The sequence below is a fragment of the Oncorhynchus clarkii genome, chromosome 6 (genome assembly GCF_045791955.1).
Source record: "Oncorhynchus clarkii lewisi isolate Uvic-CL-2024 chromosome 6, UVic_Ocla_1.0, whole genome shotgun sequence".
NCBI lineage: Eukaryota > Metazoa > Chordata > Actinopteri > Salmoniformes > Salmonidae > Oncorhynchus > Oncorhynchus clarkii.
The window spans coordinates 59632269-59650668 of NC_092152.1; the positions used below are offsets into that span (position 1 = coordinate 59632269).

Consider the following 18400-nt stretch of genomic DNA (forward strand, 5'->3'; position numbering starts at 1 on the left):
TAGGTATATTCAACAAAAAAAATGCGTGAAAAAAAATACGGAATGTCCTGATGATGAAGCCTTTTTGCAAATCCAATCAGTTTCCACATGATTCAACTTCATCACATATTTTTTTTTTGGGGGGGGGGGGGGGTTTGAAATGAAACAACGTGGAAACAACGTTGATTTAACCTGTTTTTGCCCGGTGGGTTGTGCGGGGAGCACGAATTTGTTAAACTCAACACTGAGCCAAAGATAGTTAAGAGCTTTCCTGCACAACAGTGGGCTACTCATCTCAGAGAAGATGATGCTCTTTGCTGATTGGCCCATCTCCGTTTCCACCCGCTGGTGCTACTTACGGTCTGCAGGAGCTGACTGTCACTGTTCACTGTAGAGAGCACAGTCAGCACTCCAGCGATTTGCTACCTGTTTCAGAAAGACGCACGAGTGCGCTTTACCTCTCCAGGCACAGCCAAATGGACCCGGCGGACTAGACGTGATTACATGTAAAAGGCACCTAAAGAAATCAGCAATGTCTTACAGTTGCATTATCCGCTGCCACAGGTTATTACTTCTGTGTTTTTTGAGGAGGTAACAGAGGAGGATATTGCATGCCAACATGGATTGCCTTTTTCTTTTGATATGGACTTTGCCTATCCCACTTGTCAGCTGCACATCAGTGAAGATTTTATCCACTCTGTGGTTCTGGAACACATTAAAGGCAGGTGACAATTAACTGTATCATCAGATATACTTTTAAATTGCAGTAGGCTGCCTGTTACAGTACACTGTTGCGCTTGTTGTGCCATTAACTTGTTGCTACCTGTCGTTTTGCAGACGCTGCATATCTACTGCTCACATTCCATTCATTCTGTTTCGTCCACTTTTGCCAGTGACACCAGTGGACTGAATCATGGTTTGTATTTTGCACGGGCCGGTTGTTTACTTCTCTCCATAACTGATGAGACAATGGTTACTAACAACATTGTACTCTGCAGCAGTCTGTAACTTTTACAATCTTTTCGAATAAAACAATAACAAAGCTACTGTTCAGAAGGAATAAAACGCATTACTTGTATGTGTTGTGTCAGGTTTATCGATGAGTCACCAGGTAAAGCGCTCATGGTGCCTTGCGCGCATACTGCCTCTCTCGTCTTCTTGGCTGGTAAATTTAAGCCACGCGCGTTTGCCGGTGAAGGAATTCCCTGCAGAAGCGGCAGTTTCCTCCTTGAGCAGCCGGCGACGGGGCGGGTAGAGTTTAGATGATTTACATTCTTTGATTTACCAATGAGAGTGGATGTGACTGTAAAAAAATATTTGGATTTGTTTCTGGGCGTTCCTATTAGGCCTACGTGGCGTCTGATACTGTTCCTAAATGATGGGTCTCGTTGTGCTCTTATTGAATAACTGTTTATTAGATTAATATAGGCTATGGTAGTGGAATAAGGTTTACAACTTTTGGATCTGAAACTTGGTTTGATTATGAAAGACCCGAATACACAAGCCAGTATGATATCAAATTCTCCCCTCATAAGTCACTTAAATATTATAACACTGTTTGATCAATTATACCGTGATCAGTATAAACAGACTAGAGGGAGTTGAAATGTGTGCAAATGCTTTGTGCCAATAAAATGAACTTATTGGATGTGGGTTTGGTGGTGAACTTTTCTGTGGTTCTCCCCCAGATTACATGTTTGTGACCCCAATTGAGGTGGATGCTCGGGGTGGGTATGTGTCCCACGATATGCTGCGGCGAGGCCGGAATAAGAGGTCCCTGTCGTCCATTGGGGGCCCTGTACACTACAGGCTCTCTGCCTTCGGGAGGGACATGCACCTGGACTTACAGCCTGCCATGGTAGTGGCAGAGGGCTTCACAGTACAGGTACTGGGGACAGAGGGCATCACCACATTGGCACAGGAGCCAGCCCATCAGGACTGCTTGTATCAGGGATTTATACGCAACCTCACAGCTTCCTCTGCAGCCATATCTACATGTTCTGGCTTGGTAAGTGTCCCCTTGAGTCGTTAAACGTGTTTTTTTTCTCTCGTGATTTAGATTTGTCATGGATTACACCTTGTGTCAAACCACCTTTTGTATTATGCAAAGTAAGCAATGAAAGAGAAAAAGAGTGTGTTTCTGTTTCTGTGTGTGAGGAAGAGAGAGGGAGAGAGGGGTGTGTGTGTGGGAGTGAGAAACAGGGGGGGGGGGAGAAGAAGTGAGGAGAGTGGAAAAGAGACAGTTCTGTTTTTTTTTTAAAGTTGCTGGCCTTAGTGTCTCGCTCACTATTTCCTCCCTTAGGCGGACAAGCAGATCACATGTCCCACCCCGGACACTAGGCCTCCATAAAACATGCCTTTATTTTTGCCAATAGCCTCTACCTCCTTTGCTCCTTGCTCTTTTGTCCCTTGTTTGCCCTGCTTCCCCATCTCCCTTGTTCAGTGCAATTAAACCCAGGGTGAAGTTTCAGCCGCTTGGCTGGCAGTGCTAATCTTTGTATTGTTCTTTTCATTAGAAGTAGCTTCTCCACAATTAAACAGCAGTGACCCATTATTTTTAAAACTGTGCAAGGACACAATGTGATTTGGGAGCAGACGCATTTGAATAGACTGGAAGGACTCTTTGATCTGTTTTTCTCCTCCTCAGTTATCCTTTTTTCTTTTCCCAAGGATGACCCGAGGGCCATCAGAAATTCACTTAGTCTATCGTTTCTTAAAATGTGCTTCTACTTTTAGATTTCAGATGGAAGGGAGGGAGAGCCACATTAAAATACCTACTTTTACAGTAGTACATTAAAACTGAATAAAGGGGAAGAGAGGAAAATGCACAAGAAAGAAGGTCTGTCTGTTGCACTGAAAGAGTGCATAGCCTGGAGGAGTTTAACCCCACATGTCATCTCCCCTTCACGAGGAGCTTTGGATTAAGTACAAATGAGGACCCATTCATCCCCGTTGATCCTCAGCAGCTTCTTTTGCCTGGAAACAGAGGATCACTGGCAGCCTGTTTGGGTGAGAGCTAGAATTTTTTTCTGCAAGAAGAATGTTAATTCCGAGTTTAGAGTGGTGCTCCGAGGGAGGATGGTTGCTCTCTCTATGGGCCGATGGAGGCCCTCTTTGTGGTAGTGTAGGTCTCCACTGCTGGCACACAGACAGACGGCCGGTCAGAGAAGCCCCGGCCTCCACAGTCCGCCCACGCTGGTCCTCTTAACTACTGTTTGGGTGCATCATGCCCCAGCAGATGGAGGGGGATTCTGTTTTTAAATCAAGAACAGGCAGACTCTGTATTAAGACCGGGGATAGGGGATTTGCTTAGTAAATCCTGAATAATTTAACATGGTGTTTTTAATTACACTCCTCATGAGAAGGACATGTACTTCCTTTGTGTGTTGAAAGTATTTTCTCTTTTTCTCTTTTCTGCTGACCTCAAATGACTTGAAGACATCAGTTTAAAAAAAAATTGTACAGGTATTGCTGGTTGCACACAGGAGTTCTCTGCCTGCATTCTCTGTTCCAGAGGTCACGGTGGTTGACCTCAGTCGCTCCCTCTTTCAGGGTCATGCTGGCCTCAGTTCCTCTGTAGTGCAAGTTCAAAGCTGCTCTCCCATTCCTCTGTGAATGCAGGGAGAGATAAATTAGAGCTCTGCTGTCCTCCCCAGGTCACCGCTCCGTACAGTGGGTGACAGAGCCAGCCCTTCCTCACAAGGACCAGACCCCAAGAGCTGAACTGAACTCAACAAGAACAGTAGGCTTGGATGCACTCTCTGAGACCTTCATTAATATGTCATTTATTATCTTATTGGACGGCGGGATCATTGGTGTGTGGGCCAGCTATATTGTCTGGCTGTTGAGCCATTAGATTGCCCCTTCAGCGGATTCCGGTTCTCTGGCTAAGCGTGTCCGACCATGACAAACTCAGCCATGACCTTTCCCAAGCCCCCTCTTCCATGTTAGGATGCATGTCTCTTTAGTCTATACAGTTACAGCCACACCTTCAAAGGTTTTAAGTGCTAGCTGAGAAAACGATGAAACACGTTTCTGATAAGACTTCAAGTTCATCTAGGGGCCATATTTTATGTGGTTGAAATAGTCTGCTTGCATAAAAGTGTCAAAGATAACACGCATTCACATTTTCTCAAGAGATGCTGAAAGAAAGAAATCATATTTATCCACTCCTGTTCCGAGACAAAATTAACATTTGTTGTATAATGTTACTGCAAGAAATGCATAATTATGCTAGAGTCAATATTATATTACTCTACATGTGAGAGGTTATAGGCCTACAGTCAGTGTCCAGATTGCAGTTATTATTCCATTTAACCCATATGAACTTCAATTAGGAATATTTGGTTTATTTACAGATACAGGGATACTCGTGAACGGGATATCAAAGATTCATGTAAACAGCTTATCCCGAGTAAGACCAAAAGCGGGATATGAGCTACCATCCGGAATACTGTGCGCATGTAAATGTGGTCTCTCTGAGACATCTCTCTTTTCAGTGTTTCCTGTGGTATTAAAGCAGGTCACTCTCTCTTAGGTAACCACATATATTCTGAGAACAGGTTTTTGTTGTTCTTCTTTATTTTCGAAACGAGGCTGGGAGGGCTAGGTGTATTATTTTCCCACAACCCCTGTAGAGTTGTAGACCGGTTCTAATTAGGGAGGTAATTGAGTCTGTTTTGATGTGTACTAGGGGTCTTTTTAATGACCCCCATGTACTAGGGGATGAGTGTGAAAACAAACCTCCCCTTTTCCTTTCCTTTCTCTCATTCCCCAGCTTGTTGCTCTCAGACACCTCAAAGGAGGCTGTTTATTTTGCTCAGGGTCTTATTGCAGGGACAGTTGTGATATCCTTTAACAATGATCTGAGGAAAGGAAACACGTCAGCAGACATGTACATTTGACTGTCTCAACAAGGTGTAAGTCGTAGGACATTCCACTGTGTGGAGAAAAAAAAAGACACTCATTCTCTTCCCGTGGTGTGGTATCCGTCATATAACCGGTTTAGTGGGATTATTAAAAAAAAAATCAGAATTATAGTCCTACATATATTACTAAACATGAGTTATAGGTGATTTAGTCGCCATAAATTATTGTTCTGGAGTGAACTTTTCTCTGTAGAGTATCATATTTAAATGTTGTGCACAGGCCTGAAATAAACAAGATGGCTGATGCTCAGTTCTTTCTCAGCACCTCATATGACCTATTGTAAACCACAACTCTCTCTGCTCAGTGTCCCATGGGCTCCATCCCCCCACAATGGGCTCCATATGGATGCAGGGCGTACAGGGCGTAGGGCTGAGTCTGACACATGATGAGGAATTCTCAGGTAGGACTTTGGGCATTTGTACTTGTCCATTTTCATAAGAGGACTGGACAAATTGGAACGTCTGTTGGAACTCTGTAGTTACTCTGGCTCCCTAGTCCCACTCATAACTCATAGGCTGTTATGCCACATACGACGTGAGCCGGTCATGTTGTGAGCGCTGCGGAGGGAGATTCCCTGGTGGTCTCCGTGGTGACAGTGATGTAGTGCCCACCGCTAGATGCCAGGAGGAGAGGGAGCCAGGCCCTTGCCATTCTGCTCTTGTCACAGGCATTGTGCTCGGGTTTCTCACACAAGACGAATGAGGAGTGTTGAAGTGGTCGTCACTTCACAAAGCAGAATCCATACATATTCCTCGACCCGTCTGTGTCAGCACAATAGATGCAGTACCCCTTTTGTTAGACAATACGTTATTTTCCAACAGCGGTTCTGGCTTGTCGTTAAATGAGGATAGCGTTTTGACCTGTATGGCTGCTTTAGTGAACAAGTTTTCTCTGTATATAAGACGTGCACAAACATGGTTGCAGAACAGACCAAATCAACATTGGTTGCAGATATTGCAGATGTTATCACAGGTGCAGCTAAATGCTGGTGTTTCTAGCGCCAACAGTGCAGCAATACGTAGCAATACAAAATAATACACACATCATCCAAAAAGTCAAAAAATAAAGAAATTAAGAAATGTCGTAACGAATCCAATTAACAACCCAAATAGCAATGTAACAGTAATCCAAATGCAACCTACACGTATCTACACTGGATGAATTTACACAAGGAATATTCTAGGAATGATATGTACAGCAGTAGATATATTAGAGTGAGCTATGTCGAGAATCCAGTATATAAATAAATATGCTGTGTGCATAAACAGTGTAACTAAAATGCAATGTACAGTAGTAGAAATATTAGTATGAGCTATGTCGAGAACACAGTATTTAAATGCACAGTACACAACCCCATAGCAAAATGGATAGAATTGCAGGAAATTAGCTTCCTGAGTCCGGAATATAAATGATACATACGTATGTATGTGAATGGTGGGTATAGACAGTATAGACAGTATGTGAATAGAAAAGGTGTGTGTGTACAGCAGTAGATTCTTTATTTATCAAAGTTTTATTTGATCAGGGAGTCATACTGAGACCAAGGTCTATTTTACAAATGAGCCCTGAATTACAGAAATGACAGAAAATACACACATCAAAATATAAATCCAATATGCAAGTAGAAAGAAAAACACATTCATCAGTAGTACGGTCCTCAATCAGCTATATAGGATGAGCCATGTCTAGAATACAGTATGTACATATAAAGTGGGTAAAACAGTATGTAAATATTATTAAAGTGACTGGTGTTCAATGACTGTACATAGGGCAAAAGTCTCTTAAGGTGCAGGGTGGAGTACTGGATGGTAGCTGGCTAGTGACCGTGTCCGAGGTTCAGGGCAGAGTACTGGAAGCAATGGAAACAGTAAAGATGTTAGCTTAAATTGAACACAGAACCATATACAGTATATCCCATATTTACTTCAATTTCTCTTTCCCCCTCATATCCTCTCCTTTTCTCTATTTCTGACCTCTGGTGAGTTTGGGAGGGACTGACTGCCTGAAATAGTGGACTTCCCAATTTGGCCACCTGCTGAGTCATCATCCACTGTCAGAGGAAGTTGCTTGGTCCCAACTGGGCTGACAGGAAAATGAGTTGAACCTTGCCCATTTCGATTCAGCTGATAAGGGGGCTCTATAACATCATTAGCCATGGTGTTTCCAGGCCCACCTGTGCTTTATTTGGAGAACAAGGGCTGCTCAGTGGGTGTCTATGCTCTTTAAAGGCAATTAGTGACGCCACACACTCTGTGGAATGCTCTAGGCTAACGCTGAGGGAAACTCAAATCATTATTGGCCAGGTCGAATGATAGACACGGAGACATAGGCCGCTCACACAGACGAGGGCTGCATTTTGGACTGATAATGGCCTGTATCCGTTTACCATAGCTGACAGACACTGAGTGATGTGGATGCTCTGGTCTGCATTCGCCGACACTGTGGTCACATGTAACGCTGAGCTGGAGTGCAGATGCGTTTTAGAGCTTTATAATCACTGGGTTTGGGTTTCTCACACATCTCTCTCCCAGTCTTTAACAGCATGTAAGCACTTACTAATTTAAAATATAATGTCATGGTTGGGAGCCTTAAAAGCAGCTACAGTTTACACAAAGACAGGCTAATTACGTTTCCCCCCCGCAACAGATCCTAAGGAACGAGCTATAAATTGTGCCTCGCACTTACACTGAAGACATGCATGGTCGAAATGTGTAAGGTTACATGGGTGTCGTCACAGGCCTCGGAAAACCACATGAAAGCAAAAGCAAAGTCATGTCGTAATAGCTTCCACAGGGAAGTCCTCTGAGACCATTGGTGTGTTTGCTAATTCCCAACAACATGGACTGTTGGGTTCGGAAAACTGTCTCCTCAGAGTAACCACGTGCATGTTATGCTGTAAACTGAGAACGGTGGTGGGGGGAGTCGTCGGATGTCTGCAGGTCTGAGGAGAAATAGACTGGTGTTTAACAGAGGACATCTCCCTCTAATCTGTGTAACTCTTACAAGTGTACATTTAAGGAAATCACTAGAGGTCTGCCACATCAATATTACTTGAAGTCTCAGGACCTGGTGTCTCTTTGCTCCCTGTGAAATTCCATAAATCTCAAGTACCTTTCAGAGGATATATGTTGTCATGAATAACATCCATTTAACAGCATGTTACTATACATACAGTAGCAAAACATGTATTAAATGTAATGCCAGAAATAATACAGTACATTGAGGTATGTACCTGATATCACCTGATATTACTATCAGCATCTGATATTAGTGATATTTTATGGCTACTAGTATGCTTATGTTTTTTTTGCAAGTTGTCCCTCCAGTGTTCTACTTTTACATTTCATCTGGCAGTTCTTCTAGTCTTTTCAGGACTCTCACAGACATACAGTTCAGGCAGAACAAGAAGAGAGACGCACCACATCCCGACAGATGGAATCAATTTCCTCCCATTATCAAGCATAGGCACCTCCATATGCTAACTGCTGGAAGATGTTGATAGATATTTTACAGTAAAGTTTGGTATGTTTCTGAGACAAATGGAATGCATGTGTGATAATTGAGTGTGAGGTGGTGTGGGGGGTTGGCAGACAATGGGAAGCGCTAGCTAGCTAACAGTGGATTTCCTCCAGGGTGTTGGTTAACGTTTGTTGTGGGTTAAAGGGGAGCAGGCACATCACAACAGGAAGTGGCTAGCGAGATTCCAGGCTAATATGCTAATAGATTTACACAGATAGGGGTTGGAACCTGGAAGAGGTACTTTGTCTCCTCCATCTTTGTCTCTTTTACAGTTTCAGTCTGTGTGAGTAATTTGGTCGCTGTCAGATTGGTTAATAATGCTACAGGCTTAGTTCAGGGTAGCTTCACAAAACGTATGCAAATGTTAAAAATGGGCTCATCTGGGATGAAGTACTACTGTCACCACTGCAAAAATGAGCAGAAAATAGTATCTTTATTGATGTAATGCATAGCAGATAATTATACAAATAGCATCCATATATCCATGCATAGGCCTATGTTGCTTGACAGTTTGCTGAGAGTTAGTTGGTGAGATCCCTAAACTCGTCAGTTCAAAGGGCTGGAGCAGTCACCAGACCGACCAGGCTGCCAGATCTTTACAGTGCAGTGGAAAAGTGTAATGAAATGACAGTGCGGGTTACACTCAAGTCTTGTGGCTATTAAGGAAGTGGAAGGGTTTCTAAGTCCAGTATAGCGTTGTGTATCCTCCCCAAGTTTGTCAGTGTCTCCCTGCTCTCTGTCCTCACGCGGTCTACTCCTAGATTATGGCCTGTGTCGGGGGCTAGCTAGGGCTGGTTCATAAGGAGGGGTCCTGGCTCTTCTGGCTGCCCAGCTGTGGTGAAGACATGTCATACTGTTATCCTCTCTCTGTCTGGACACAGTGTTTGAAGGCATGTGGGGCTCTGCCGAGGTCACATTAGAGGAAGAGGAGGAAAATGTGACACAGGAAGGCAAGGCACACAAGGTACCCCGTGGCTCGGCCAAAATAGACGTCACTGCATTTAGTGTAAACCCCCTTTTGATTGAAACCCATCAGTCGGAAAGAGAAATCACTCTGCCTCAACAAAGCACCGGAGCAACACAGAGAACGAGGCTGACAGACATCGACGGACACCCGATGCCATTTACTGCCCATTAATATCATGGGAGGAACAGAACCAAATTTGACAAGAGCCTCTGGGTTACTCACATGGCCTTTTGATCCTCATCGGGGGAGGAATGAGTGATACGAGGTGGTTTGGTGGTTCTGTCAGGTCCTGGGAGAAGAGGGATGGATGGGGTTATGGTGGACTTTGCCTCCCCAGAGTGCCCCTGTTGTACCACTGTCCTGTCCCAGGAGGTGGGAGTCAGGGAGCGGATGCCTGTGCATGTTGGCAGTCTGCCATGGCTCGCCACTGTTTTCACAACAAGAGCTTCTGCATGGCTCCCCTTTGTGCGCTTATGTTTACTTTGCCACCTGCTAGTCTGGGGAAATGTGGATCAGGAGGGTGAAGGGGGAGGTGGGTGTCACGCATAGAAAATGGACAGGGGTCATGGGGTGTGAGGGGTGTGGATGACAATGCACAGCTATTTGGGCTGGATTTGGAGAGTATGAGGTGAGATTAGATCGCATTCCATGGCCAGACAGAATTTGTGAGGTTCAGCACTCTTAGTGATCGATCTCAGACATGGTCAGAGAGTGGAATGAACTGCTTAACTTGGTCATCAAATGGGAGAAAGGACAGAGGTTTGGGGAAACCAAACAACAATTAAATGGCTGCATTCACCTTTCTTCACTCAGTTCTTTCTCTGTCTCATGCAATCACATAAACAAGTGATCAGGCAATACATAATAATATAGTAGTGCTGACCAAAAGAAAATACTTTTTTTTTCTCTCTAGTCTGCCAATGCTTATCGAGTCCATTTCACCATTATTCCTCTCTTTGTAACTCACTGTGGATGAGGCCAAGTGGATACACGCCGCTAACCAGTGCTGTCTGACGCTGTCTAACCCTGCTGACATGAACAGCCACAGCAGTGAACGGATGGTCTGTCAGAGGCCAGGGTGTTTATCAGCCTGTCTGTCTGTCTGTCTGGTAGCCCTGCCAGGCGAAATAAACCAAACCACTGCTTCTTCATTCTACAGCAACACGACACGTTTCACGTACTGAGATAAATGCACGCTCAGCTAGCACAGCGCAGTGAACTCTTCCAGAACATCTTGGATGCGGTCGTTGCTGCCAGATTAATGGTAACTCTGTTCTAGTCTTATATTGCAAACCTTAAGCTGGAGGGCTGTTGCAAATGCATTACAATTGCTCAACTATAACCAACCAAAACTACACTGAATAAAAATATACATGCATCATGTAAAGTGTTGGTCCCATGTTTCATGAGCTGAAGTAAAATATCCCAGAAATGTTCCAAATGCACTAAAAGCTTATCTTTCCGCAAATGTTCTGACCAAATTTGTAAAGATCCCTGTTAGTGAGCATTTATCCTTTGCCAAGATAATCCATCCACCTGACAGGTGTGGCATATCAAGAAGCTGATTATTAAACAGTATGATCATTACACAAGTGCACCTGTGCTGGGGACAATGAAAGGACACTCTAAAATGTGCAGTTTTGTCACAATGCCACAGATGTCTCAAGTTTTGAGGGAGTGTGCATTTCACATGCTGACTGCAGGAATGTCCACCAGAGCTGTTGCCAGATCATTTAATGTTCACTTCTCTACCATAATCCGCCTCCCCACGGCATTTTAGAGAATTTGTCAGTACGTCCAACCGGCTTCACAACCGCAGACCACATGTATGGAGTCGTGTGGACTAGCGGTGTGATGATGTCAACATTGTGAACAGAGTGCCCCATGGTGGGGGTGGGGTAATGGTAATGGTAGGCATAAGCTACGGACAAGAACACAATTGTATTTTATTGATGCCAATTTGAATGCACAGAGATGCCGTGATGAGATCTTGAGGCCCATTGTCATCCCATTCATCTGCCACCATCACCTCATATTTCAGCATGGTAATGCACAGCCCCATGTTGCAAGGATCTGTACACGATTCCTGGAAGCTGAAAATGTCCCAGTTCTTCCATGGCCTGCATACTCACCAGACATGTCACCCATTGAGCATGTTTGGGATGCTCTGGACACCATGTTCCAGTTCATGCCAATATCCAGCAACTTTGCACAGCCATTGAATAGGATTAGGACAACACCCCACAGGCCACAACCAACAGCCTGATCAACTCTATGTGAAAGAGATGTGTCGCGCTGCATGAGGCAAATGGTGGTCACACCAGATACTGACTGGTTTTCTGAACCACTCCTCTACCTTTTATTTTAAGGTATCTGTCACCAACAGATGTACTGTATATCTGTATTCCCAGTCATGTGAAATCCGTAGATTAGGGCCTAATACATTTATTTCAATTGACTGATTTCCTTATATGAACTATATAACATGTTGCATGTTGCATTTATATTTATTTTGAGTATAAATGAAGCTGTCAGCCTGTGGTGATGTTTGAAATAATATTTTACACTTCCATATAATGTAATGGTATAAATAAGGATTCTACAGTTGTATTATATGTATTATAAATGTTTTATTAATTGGAAAGTGCTCTGTATCAATATGTCAAACTTTCAAAGGTGAATCATATTGCTATGGATTGCCAAATGTAAGACTTGGTGCTGAGGCAGTTGCACATGGCCCATAGACAGAAAGCAGACTAGTGAGTAAGTGAAATGCATTTTCAGAGGTGTTACAGTAGCTGGCTGCCTTATGTTCTGTGATTGCCTAATTTATGAAACTATATTTTTACTTTTGACTTGAACATCAACCCTTCTCTCCACCTCCCTATTGTTCCATGTAATCATCAAACTACACACACACACACACACACACACACACACACACACACACACACACACACACACACACACACACACACACACACACACACACACACACACACACACACACACACACACACACACAGGGAGGGTGTTGAAGAAAAGCCTAGCTATCTGCCTCGGAGGATGACAAAGAGCTAATATTGGATCTTTTCAATCAGTGGTTGGCTTGCTGACAGGGTTCCATAGAGAGGCTATCTCATACATCGTAGCCCTCCTCTAACATGTGAAGGGAAAGTGAATACCGCTGTGTTTCAGCTCTTTTCGCTAATCAAATTGATTCAGTCCCCTCCAGTGCTAGCTCCGATAACAGGACCACGCTGAAGTTGAAGATTAATGGCCTCCCCGCCTTACTGTGTTTTTACAGGCAGTCTCCAAGAGGTTGTCTCAACATTTTATTCCTTTCTTTGGAGTGTATTGGAATCCTTTACATGAAAAGCTGGTTAGTTAAAGAGCAGTTTTTGGCAGAGGTCTGTTCAAAGGGACTTTTTTCACTTTGAGTTTTTGAGTTGTTGTTTCTGTTGACCTGCAAGCATTTTAAACACAACTAGTTTGCAACCTTTTACCAGTTACACTCTGACTGCACTATTATATATAAAGCTCTTGCATCATGCTACTTTATATATTTTTTCACTGTATCTGACTGCTGTATCCATGGCGACTGCCAGTACTTAGGTTGTAGGCAGCAGTTTTTTTTTACGGCCGTGTTTGAGAAGTAAACTACACTGTAACTGAAGACTGTAATTTATACAGTAATGTGGGGTATTATCAACAGTAGAATGGTACTGTTCCTAGAATACTAGGGCCGGGACGATACAAGTATCACAATACTGGTTATTATTGTGACAAAGAAACAAAACACAAAGCATATTTATCTTTAGGAAAACAGCGCTAATGTTGGAAACAAACATCATTATGTTGTCACTCAGAGTCACATGTATTTATTTTCCAAGCTATAGCCCACAATATTGTTTTACTTAAAGCAGGTTTTTAAAGGACAAAAAAGTTTGGTCTACTTCATGTTTTCACTTTTGGGTACCGTACGCCCAATTTTTTGGGGGGTGCATAGAATTGTTGTTTATGGCTCATTAACATATTTTGAGGCGTGCCTTGTTTAGAGGCTATATTTGTTTCACCCATGAGTGAGAATGCTGTACAAATTGAACTCCTATGTGGTTATAGTGCGCCATTAATTTTAAAGATTGGAATGGCAGCAAGTCTTGAACCTTAAATGGTTGTGGTTTGCCATGTCCTTTTGGTCTGTTTTGCCCTGTAGCTGCCAGTTTGAAAGACTTTGTTAAGGCCTCTAGAAGTGCAAGTGATCTAAAACACCAAATATGCATAAATATGTTGTGATGTGTAAATACTTTACCTAGCCACCAACCTGCTTTTACCAATTCATTGTAATTACAGTAAAATACGGTAAAATACAAACTCCTCCCCTCAATTAATTACATTTATCCATTCATTCATTCTGACTACGGTAGCATTGACTTTTGTACAGTATAATACAGTCAATTCTACAGTATTGTACTGTGTGTAATTACACAGTACTTTCTTTGATACCGTATTTATATTACAGTAGGTGTACTGTAATATGAAATACATAATTGTACTCTCCACTGAGCTGCCTGTAAGTTACTGTCAAATTCACAGCAACCCCTTTACAGTGTAAGAGTTGGTTCTAGATTGTCTCAGAACCCACTAACCTTCTGGGTAAGGAATCCTGTGTTGAGGAACAGCTGTCCCAGACTACCTCTTGTACCCTGTGTTATCATCCTGACAGACAGTAAGTCACATTCCTATGGGAGCCTGACCTATGGAGACACCACCTTGTCCCAGGGTTTCTTGTGTCTGTGTCTGGTTTGACATGACTCCTCTCTATTTTTATGTCCCTTCTGCCTTATCTAAGAACTGCTGACAGACCTCTTACTTACGCCATTCCTTAACACATGACAATCTACATTACTTATTACTCATCCGGCTCTCGTCTTCATCCACCATGATGAATGTTTAATGTTGATTAATAAATCTAAGGCCCAGGGGTATCTGTGCTCTTCAGTCAGGTCTGATCCGGATGTCTGATGATGAGTACTTCATCGCCCCCTTGCCCCAGCACCTAGCTGCAGAGCACAACTACACCTCCCCGAGTGGACACCACCCACATGTGGTCTACAAACGCTCGGCTGAACACAAAGTCCATGGTGGCCAGAGGTCTGTCCACAGCTCCCAACCTGACAACCCATATCTACAGCACCATCACCAGCATCACCACGACTACCAGCACGGGAAGCTGCAGAGACAACACTTCTGTGGACGCCGCAAGCAATGTATGTAAGGGAACTTCCTTATTATTATGACTGCCTTTGATCCGCTCACATGAGAAAAACACATTACAGTCACGTGGGACTGTGTGTACAGGACAGTGGTAGTAAAGATGGTAGAGAGACATGCTTTGTAGTTTTATCACAGGAACAGAACGATAAGAGTACAATGACAAATAACAAAAAATGAAGGTCAAAATGTTCAAATGTTCCACTACTGATTGTTTATGATGTAATGTGTATAATGTATTTTGAAAGAAATATAGTGCTCAGATTGCCCAGGGGTATAAAGTAGCTGGCCTTTATTGAAATGAAAACTCAGAAGCAGCATGAGGAGTGAATGACTTTGAATATTTCCTGCTCTTTCAACGCTCTGCCGGCCCCTTGCTCTTATCAGGGAAAGGTCCAGGAAAAAGGAGGAGCTGTCATTTGAGCTCCTTTCCAAAGCATTTCTCCCCCTGTCTCCTCTTTCTCTCTCTTCATATCTCTATCCCTCCCTACCTGCCCTCTATCTGTCTACCATATCTCTGCAGACACTCCCAAGCCCCCTGCTGAGGATCGTCTCGTCATGCCTGATGAGTTTGAGCTCCCAGGCAGGGGGAAGCGATCACCCGTCACGTCTAACAAGGTGGGGACCTTGAATGTGGAAACGCTGGTGGTGGCAGACAGGAAGATGCTGGAGAAACACGGCAGAGAGAACGTCACCACCTACGTCCTCACTGTTATGAACATGGTGAGCAGGGGAGGGACACCAGTCAGTCAGTTAGTCATCAGTCATGTAACATATCCCAAAGTAGATTTTATCCTTAAGCAAAACCCTGGCCTTGACAAGCAATGAATGTCATGATTTCTGTATTTACTTCACACAAAATGTTAAGCAACGATTAATTTTAACCGAAATGTTAATCTACAACTGGCAATCTGGGTTGGTTTTGTATCAGGTTTCCAGCCTTTTCAAAGACGGCACCATCGGAACTGATATCAACATTGTGGTGGTCAGCCTGCTTCTTCTAGAGCAAGATCCAGTGAGTCACATTGATCTGAGTGCATGACAAAAAAATCACCAGTCTCCCCAACGTCATGAATTCTCCAGTCTCCCCTTCTGATCTCTTCCTCTCTGTCTCTTCCCCAGCTCGGCCTGTCCATCAACCACCACGCTGACCAGTCTCTCAACAGTTTCTGCCAGTGGCAGTCGGGCCTGATCGGTAAGCGCCACGACCATGCCGTGCTCCTCACCGGCCTGGACATCTGCTCTTGGAAGAACGAGCCCTGTGACACCCTGGGTAAGGGGGGTGGGTGGGGGGGTTGGTAGGGGTGGGGGCGGGGGTGAAGTAGGTCAGCCAGGGCTCCTGAGGGGACTGTTGGAGATTAGATCCCTTAGTAATGGTTCTGCTGGGGGATTAGACAGCACCAGAGATCATGGGGTCACTTCCAGGGTGGGCGGGATCCTGCATGCTCTGCCTGGACTCCCTCCGGCAGGGGATTTCTCCTGCACTAAATACACCCTTGTAAAAACTCACTCACACACACATACACACAAGTATGGCCATGCATACATGGACGCACGCATACACATGCACCCACCCACACACACACATCTTACACCCATCCTGTTCTATTCTTCTCTTCAATAGTGTGAACGATTGGCAGCATTGTCAGATCAGTTAAAACTGAAGCATCAGCCAACTATAATTAATTAATCTCAACGGCCCTAAACCACAAGTATGTACTTTGGGACGTACAGTGTGAGGAGCAAGCGGGGCTTTGATTTAAATATGCTCTTTGTAACACAGCCCACAGCTTTCTTGCTACAATCCATAGCGTTCATGCTCTCCGTGGACCATTTAAACTGTAAAGACTGCCTTTATTGCCATGTAACAGCAGTCTTTGCTCCCTCTAATAGCGGTATTTGCATTTTTTAGGTTGGCAATAGTAATGCCTGTATTGAAAATAAGTTTGTCGTGTAACACTGCCTGCGGCCTTCCTTTTCCCAGAACAGTTATGTTGTCTGATGGTTTTTGTAGATAGACATAGTAGCTTTGTTTGAATACATATTTGAGCCTGATATCTCCCGTACAATACTCTTTTACATTTCCTCCTCTCCCTCTGCTTATCTCTGCAGGTTTTGCTCCTATAAGTGGAATGTGTAGTAAATACCGTAGCTGTACGATTAATGAAGACACAGGACTGGGCTTAGCTTTCACCATCGCTCATGAATCAGGCCACAAGTAAGTCCATCAATGCCCTCGCAATTAGCACTAGCCATGAGCTTTACCTTCACATGCAGCAGAATAGACCCCCATGCATTTTAGGAGAAACAGGAGAACACCTAGTGCAGGTGATGAACGTGTTACTATTACAGCAGTGTATTCGTGGGACATTAGTCCTAACAAATGCATGCAGGCTTAGTTTTTATAGAAAGTCGTGCTTAGTTGCAATGGGACTGCTTTACTCTACAGTGCTACACCAAAGGTGCAAAGAATACGGACCGAAACAATCGCATTACGCTAGCAAAGCAGTTAATCTTCTCCACGACAATGTGTGAAACCATATGAAGTGCCACAGGCGATGGGTATGCTCTGTTTGTGTTTACACGTTTCCATCGAGATAAGAGGCAGTTTATATTTGACATTTGAGATTGAATTATTATGGTGAAGCCCTTTGTCTGCTTGGCACTCTCTCAACACAAACGGGAAAGAACCTGTTCCTTCGATACGCCGAGCCGGTAACATGTCAGAATTCCTGTAATTTTCATAATCACATTTGGTCAAATTAATAGGAATCATTCCCAGAATTTGCACATTGTTCAGATGAAAACCACTTCCAGGCCAAATACCATTAATCACTGACAAATTGAGGGCATGTCATTTCTAAATAGATGACGTCGTCTTTTACAGACTAGTGAACCTCAGCTATGTACTGTTCTGTAGGAGGGTAGACCTTAATGCTGTATCAACACATGACTGGCTATAACACATCTGTTTCTAAAACAAGCGTGAGGCAACGTGTGACCCATCGCACTCCATGGAGCTTAACGAGTTTTATAAAAAAAAAAAAATGTTGTAAGGTTACTAAGGTAAGAGTTCAAACCTCTCTCTCTCTCTCTCTCTCTCTCTCTCTCTTAATGATCTGTCTCTCTGGCAGTTTTGGGATGATCCATGATGGAGAGGGGAATCCTTGTCGGAAAGCTGAAGGAAACATCATGTCTCCAACCCTGGCAGGAAATAACGGGGTCTTCTCCTGGTCTGCCTGCAGTCGCCAATACCTCAGCCGCTTCCTTGGGTAAGCCTTATATATTGACAACTGATATGGCTGCCATGCATGTAATGATGTGTGGTTCTCTCCTGCACCTGTTTGTGTTTAGGAGAAAATCATTCTAGGTCCCTGTCTGATTGTTTTCTTGGTTTTATTCCACAGAACAGCTCAAGCATCATGTCTGGTGGATGAGCCCAGGCAGATTGGGCAGTATAAATACCCAGAGCAGCTCCCAGGTCAGCTCTATGATGCTGACACACAGTGCAAGTGGCAGTTTGGCTCCAAGGCTAAACTGTGCAACCTGGACTTTGTCAAGGTAGCTGACACTGATAGGCACATTCTTACTGGGTTGCATGAAACTGTCTGACAAGTGTGCTACTGGGAAAACTAGGCAGGGTTTAAAACCAGTATTATTTAATTTGCATGATCTTTCTGGGACAAACCATTCTATGTCTAAAACAGCCATATTTAATCTCCCATTACAGTA

At 43.8% G+C, this 18400-nt stretch overlaps 1 protein-coding gene across 2 annotated transcripts in view; it reads left to right on the forward strand.

Annotated features, from left to right (window-relative positions):
* The first annotated feature begins 359 nt into the window (after positions 1–359).
* Positions 360–18400, forward strand: part of LOC139411361 (A disintegrin and metalloproteinase with thrombospondin motifs 18-like) — a 46123-nt gene continuing 28082 nt past the window's right edge. Inside the window, exons 1-10 of one of the 2 annotated variants that reach the window (XM_071157635.1) lie at positions 360–700; positions 817–895; positions 1668–1987; positions 14397–14664; positions 15192–15391; positions 15600–15683; positions 15791–15941; positions 16781–16886; positions 17803–17940; positions 18076–18229. In XM_071157635.1, the coding sequence (XP_071013736.1) occupies positions 599–700; positions 817–895; positions 1668–1987; positions 14397–14664; positions 15192–15391; positions 15600–15683; positions 15791–15941; positions 16781–16886; positions 17803–17940; positions 18076–18229 (1602 nt within the window). In that variant the 5' untranslated portion in view covers positions 360–598. The remainder of the gene's footprint in view (positions 701–816; positions 896–1667; positions 1988–14396; positions 14665–15191; positions 15392–15599; positions 15684–15790; positions 15942–16780; positions 16887–17802; positions 17941–18075; positions 18230–18400) is intronic. The other variant, XM_071157636.1, reaches the window with a different exon arrangement.